The 6,852-nt window shown below is 18.9% G+C and overlaps 3 protein-coding genes across 3 annotated transcripts; 2 read left to right on the top strand and 1 right to left on the bottom strand.

The window, feature by feature from the left end:
• Positions 1–428: 428 nt before the first annotated feature.
• PRSY57_1313700 (hypothetical protein) lies at positions 429–2,707 on the top strand (the record flags this gene model as incomplete). The annotated part of the gene is made up of 4 exons (XM_020115147.1): positions 429–552; positions 750–811; positions 947–979; positions 1,199–2,707. 4 exons carry the CDS (start codon positions 429–431, stop codon positions 2,705–2,707), a joined length of 1,728 nt encoding a protein of 575 aa, XP_019970070.1.
• Positions 2,708–3,235: 528 nt separating this feature from the next.
• PRSY57_1313600 (lipoate-protein ligase 1, putative) lies at positions 3,236–4,462 on the bottom strand (the record flags this gene model as incomplete). The annotated part of the gene is made up of 1 exon (XM_012909072.1): positions 3,236–4,462. One exon carries the CDS (start codon positions 4,460–4,462, stop codon positions 3,236–3,238), a length of 1,227 nt encoding a protein of 408 aa, XP_012764526.1.
• A 1,070-nt stretch (positions 4,463–5,532) lies between these two features.
• Positions 5,533–6,636, top strand: PRSY57_1313500 (cop-coated vesicle membrane protein p24 precursor, putative; the record flags this gene model as incomplete). Its single annotated transcript, XM_012909071.2, has 4 exons — positions 5,533–5,678; positions 5,788–5,905; positions 6,135–6,305; positions 6,451–6,636. The coding sequence occupies 4 exons, from the start codon at positions 5,533–5,535 to the stop codon at positions 6,634–6,636; spliced, it is 621 nt and encodes a 206-aa protein (XP_012764525.2).
• Between the last annotated feature and the right edge of the window lie 216 nt (positions 6,637–6,852).

The raw sequence follows: 6,852 nt of genomic DNA, 5'->3' as shown, positions 1-6,852 counted from the left end.
AATATTGAAAATTATTATTTTTTAAAACTTATATTATATTATTATTTTTATATTTAAATGAGAATTTAAAGAAAAAAAATATTAAATAAAAATTAAGCCATAAAAAAAAAAAAAAAAAAAAAAATTGTTCTTGTAAATTATAGAGAGTTAAATAATTTATAATACATTAAAATAATTTTCATTGAGAAGAGCTTATATTTATATTCTTATATGTCATTAGTGTATAAAATATTATAAATATCCATAAAGATATTTTATTGAAAAAAATTAAAATATAATTATATTTGATAATTTACAAATGCAATAATTCATATATTTAAAGCATTAAAGAAGAAAAAAAAAAAAAAAAAAAAAGAAAGTTATTTTGATATGACAATTTTCAGAAGATAATATAAGTTATATAAAAATATTTTATGTTATATATAACAATGAAACCATATTTATCAGAACAAGAACGATTAAAATTAAAAATAAGAAATAATTATTTTGAGAAAAATGCTATAAGATCAAAAATAGTAAACTATTTGAATAGATTAACTGACCTCTCTATAGGTAATATAAAAAAAATATGTAATGGGATCTTCAAATTTACATGTGTTTTTTTGTTTATTTGTTTGTTTGTTTGTTTGTTTGTTTATTTTATTTTATTTTTTTTTTCATGCAACTATTTATATAAATATATGTGTGTGTTTATTTGTGCATTTACAAATTAATAATGAATATTTATTTAATGTATATATTATTTTTAGATCATAACGTAGAAGATATTAAAAAGCTAAAGCAAAAGAGGATATCATCCAATGAAAATTTGGTAATACATATGCTTAATTTTAAATGATATTTGGATGAATAGACAAATTATCAACATATGAAATCTACATATATATATAATTTTATAGTATATATATATATATATATATATATTTATATTTATTTATTTTTATAGGATAAATTACCTGATTTTAAAATAGAGAAACGGGTAAAATTATATATATTATAATTTATATATGAATAAGGATTATATAATTTTATTTTTGTTTATGAAATATTTGTTCACATTATATATATGTATATATTAATTACAGCTAGTGGTTTTTAATTTTAACTGAAATATATATATATATATATATATATATATGTATATATTTATTTATATTTAAATTAACACTTTATTTTTTTTTTTTTTTTATTTGTGTAGCCGAAATTAGAAGAAGACGAAACAACTGTAAATAGGAATAAGAGACTGTTACAAATTGGTTTATTCGATCATTTGAGAAAAGCCAAAGATGCTTTAGAACAAGAAAAAACGGATGAAAAAATTATAATGCATAATCTTCAAAACAAGAGAGTAGAAGAAAAGATACATGAAGTGAAGAGAAACTTTGAAAAAATTGAATTGGACGATATTGAAATAAAAATAATTGCATATGTTAAGGATATAAAAATGATAGAAGAATGTATAAAACAAGATGAAGATAAATTAATGAAATTAAATTTAATAAGTCATTATGAAAAGATGAAAAATTTTATTAGTACTAATACTTACCCAACTATTTTTTGGTGTCCTTTAAAATTTAATGATAAGACAAGAATTCTTCAACAAAATACAGAAGAATTTATTAAAAAAAAAATTGATGCTATAAAATCCACAAATTATCAAGTAGAATTTAAAGATGAAAATTGGTTGGACGAATTTGATAAATTGAAAAGAATAATCAAAAATAAAAATAAAGAATATTTTAAAAATAAATCAGATGATGATCAAAATAATATATATGAAAATGATATCGTGAATAAATCAGCAAGCCATCATAATGATGATTTAGAAGAAAAAAAATGCATATCAGTATATAGTCAAAAAAGTGATAAAAGAAGCATGTCAGTGTATAGTTTCAAAAGTGACGAATTAAATAAGGATGACAAAAAAAATAATTCTCCTAAAAGTGAAAACCATAATGTAGTGGAAGATAAAAAGTATATCCGTGATGAACAAAACCAAAATGAATATCATTATAAGAATGATGATGATAAATTAATGGTTTGTAAAAATGAAGAAAGTGTTTTAGAAAATGATATAAATGAGAATAATTCTATGGAAAATACTTTGCAAGAAAAATATTATATAAAAAAAGGTTCAAGGGAAATAAAAGAAAAAAATCCAAAAAGCCCCAAAAGGATAAAGACCGAAAGTTCAGATGATAGTATAAAATATGTTGGAGATGGGAATGAGAAAGTAGTTTTAAAAAATAATATAGTTCAAGAGGAGGAGAAAAAATATATGTATAAGTTTTTTGAAGGTGAAGAAAATATTGGGAAATCGCATGAAGGTGAAGAAAACACTGGGAAATCATATGAAGTAGACGAGGAACAGAGGGGTAAATCTTGTGAAGGTGAAGAAAATACTGGGAAATCATATGAAGGTGAAGAAAATACTGGGAAATCGAATGAAGGTGAAGAAAATACTGGGAAATCGAATGAAGGTGAAGAAAATACGGGAAAATCGAATGAAGGTGAAGAAAATACTGGGAAATCATATGAAGGTGAAGAAAATACAGGAAAATCATATGAAGATGAAGAAAATACAGGAAAAACATATGAAGATGAAGAAAATACAGGAAAAACATATGAAGTAGATGAGAAACAGAAAGGTAAAGCAAAAAGAGGCAGACCTAAAAGAAAATCTAAACGAAAAGGGAAAATTAAATAAATGAGTATTTTAGATTATTAATTAAATTTTTTTTTTTTGTTTTATCTTATTATTTTTTTTAAAAATTGTTACATGAAAATTTATATAATGGAAGATTTACACATATATATATATATATATATATATATATATTTCTATATATTTTTGTCCATGATTTTGTATTTATATTAAATTTTTACTTTTTTTTTTTTTTTTTTGTATTCGTGAACTTCTATATAAACCTAAAAATTTAATCCAATTAAAAATATATATTATTCAAATTCAAAAGTTGTAATTTAATTAAGAAAAACAAAAAAGGTATGTCTTTTACGACAATTTAAAACTTTTACCCATGTATATATGAATTAAAAATATATTAAGAATTAAACCGAACACAATAATAATATTAAAAATACAAAGTAGATATTATGAATGAAAAAAAATATAATATATATATATATATATATATATATATATATATATATATATATATATATATATATATATTTATTTATTTATTTATTTATGTTTAAAATCATGAATAATTTACTAAAGTTCTTGTAATATCCATGAACTAACTTCGTCTAAATAATTTTTATTTTCAACATTTAATTTTTTAAAAAAATTACTTATATCTTCTTTTGAATATTTAATATCATTGTTAAAAATTGATTTAAGGTGATCAATAAGATTAATATCTAAACAGTCTGAGAAAATATTTCCATCCTTTATGAAACCATTAGATACATTGAAAAATAATTCTAGTTTTCCAAAAGTGAATTGTTTCCAAATATGATTTTGAAATTTGGGAGTTTTTCCATAACACCAATCCCAATCTTTTAATAAATTATAATATTTAAGGAATTCAGGATTTTTAGTAATATTATTATTTTGATCAATATAATGAACCGTAATATCATTAGGTATTATATTGGTGTTATTTATTAAGTTGTTTTCATTTGTATTGTTTATGTTAATTTGTTCTTTATTCTGGAAATTAGAATTATTTATATTATTTTCTAAATTTTTTATGTTATTTATATTTTCTTTATAATTTTGTTCATAAAATTTTATGAATTCTTTAATTAAAGCTATACATAAATTTTCACAAGTAATATTTTTATTTATTTCACTTAAATTAATTGTTCTTGCATTAACACTCGAAACACCATGTTTTATATATTTTATTTTGTCTGGTGTTAAATATTTATTTAATATATTTTTTTCCAAATTAATTAATATAGTACCATGATGTAAAAATACATCTTTAATTTTTTTAAAAGCTGAACCTGAACATTTTTGATCATTTACTGTAATATCGTTTCGTCCCTGAGTTTTAGCTTCAATATTAAAATGATTTTTTAAGGTATTTAAAATGATTAAGAAATTAGATGAAGTATTAATATTATTATTTAAAAATGTGAAACATACATTTCCTAAGTCATGATAAACGGCACCTCCACCAGTAAATCGACGAGCTACTAAAACACCATCTTCTTTTATATTTTTTAAATTACATTCACTCCATATATTTTGATTTTTTCCTATAATTATAGATCGGTTATTTCTCCATAGAAATAAAATTGGTTCATTAAACTTCTCAATAGTATTTATATTTAAATATTTTAGTAAATCATTATAATTGTTTAAAAGAAAATTTTCTAAAGATAAATTAAAATGAATATTCTGATTATTAGATACTAATACCAAAGGTCCATTTGTCCTTTTTTCAGTGGAATAATGGCATCTTCTTACCAACCTGAAAATTCGTTTCATTGTATATGAATTTATAAATTATATTTTTTGAATGAGCACTAAATTAATCTATACATATAAATATACATATTTACTCATATAACTTTGTATACTTTTAAAATATACCCGTAACATAATCATTTTACATATGTTATTAATAAACATATGGATTATTAAATATAAATATAGGATTATATAAATATATATTTATATATATTTTACCGTTAAAAAAAAACAATATTTGTAAATAATCCAGAATGGGTCATGAAAAGGAAAATATTATATTTATGTAACAGAAATAAGAAAAAAGATAAATTACATATATATATATATATATATATATACATATAAGTAAATGAATAATTATGTATATTATATATATATAATTTTTTTATCCATTTAATGTGCTATACTAGAAAATGGTATATATGTAAATAAATATGATATATATATTATATATATATATATATATATATATATATATATAATATATTAAAAGTATATGAATGTATTTTATATTATTTTATATATTTATTCATTTCATTTTTATGAAAATATAATACGAATCTAATTTTTTTTTTTTTTTTTTTTTTTTGTTAATCATTTTTTATAATTTTTTTTTTTTTAACGTATAATTTAATTTGTTATAAAAATAAAAAGAAGATATATATATATTATTATAATTTATAAGGATGTGATTATATGATAAAACTTTAGATATTTTATTATTATAAATTAAGGGTTCATATGTTTATGAATCACAAGGTGAAGAACGTGTTTAAATATTTTTATCAATTTACGCTTTTCATTTGAAAGTCGTACAAGTTCGAAAAAAGGATTAGTTCTTTGATCTTTGTTAATATTTTTTTTTTTTTGAAATTGTTTTTACATATGTCACGATTAAATATATATGACAACATATAATAAAAGAAGAGGCATATTTACATAATATATATATATATATATATTTATTTATATATTTATTTATTTATATTTATTTATTTTGATATGGAATAATGATTTTTGTGAATAATAGTATACAAAAGTATTACTACGTTTTGTAACATATATATATTTTTATTAACTTTAAAATGATTTATTTTAAAAACATTATTTTGTTATCCTTTTTATTACTATTTTCCCTATTTGGAATAATACAATGTACACATTTTAATATAGGACCATATGAAAAAGATTGTATTCAATTAAAAGCAGAAAAAAACAACATGATTGTTGGGTAATATTAGAAAGAATATAAATAGCATATGTACATATGTGTACAGGATATATATATATATATATATATATATATATAATATATTATCTTACTAATTTGTTCTTTTTAGGTCTTATGAGTTTATGGATAGGAAAGCATCATGTATTATATCTATTTTTAATCGAAGTGACAAAAAAAAGGAACCTGTTTTTAAATCAACAAAAATACAAGACAAGTTTGAGATTCAGGTATAAAAATAAAATAAAATAAATAAATAAAGAATAGCTAGCCAAAAAAAAAATGAAAAAAAAAAAAAAAAAAAAAGCGTAATTTATTATTTGTACAAGATCTTGGAAGAATTAAACATATATGTGTTTTTACCATGAATGATAAATAAATAAATAAATAAATATATATATATATATATATATATATATATATATATATATATATATATTTATTTTTTCTTTTAAATAGGTTCCAGCAGCAGCTGTTTATTCCTTCTGTTACGATAATAGGAAAAATTCTGATGTAACAATTATGTTTACACTAAGAGTAAAAGAAAGTCATAATGTGAATGACTCTGAATTAAGTACTATAGACGATGTGAAACAAATTAATGAGAAAACATCTGAATTATTTGATCAAGTAAGAAGATATATAATGTTATGTATATATAGAAATATATGAAATTAAATATTAAAATGAATATATATATATATATATATATATATATATATATATATTTATTTATTTATTTATTATGTATTATTTTTTTATGTATCCTTTACAGTTCTTGGAGGTGTTTGATGAACAAGAAAGGATGATGGAGAAGTCCGATTTATATAAACAATTTAATGAAAAAATGAATTCCAAATTAATCCTGTGGTTAGAAATACAAATCATTTTATTGGTTGTTCTAACATTAGTTCACATATATTATATAAAATCTTTTTTTGAAATAAAAACTATAGTTTAAAAGTTGTGTAATATAATTTTATTAAACATAAAAGTTATAAAATATATTAGCAATAATTATATATGTGATATGTATATATATTATTTTTATTATTTTTTATTATTTTTTATTATTTTGAATTTTTTTTCCTTTTATCCTAAAATATATAATATTAATAAAAAGGAAAAATAAAAGGAAAAAAAAAAAAAAAAAAAAAAAAAAAAAAAAAAAAAAAAT

The sequence above is a fragment of the Plasmodium reichenowi genome, chromosome 13, assembly GCF_001601855.1.
Source record: "Plasmodium reichenowi strain SY57 chromosome 13, whole genome shotgun sequence".
NCBI classification, from domain to species: Eukaryota; Apicomplexa; class Aconoidasida; order Haemosporida; family Plasmodiidae; genus Plasmodium; species Plasmodium reichenowi.
The sequence above is the reverse complement of the archived record's forward strand: the minus strand, read 5'-3'. Positions and strand labels throughout refer to the sequence as shown.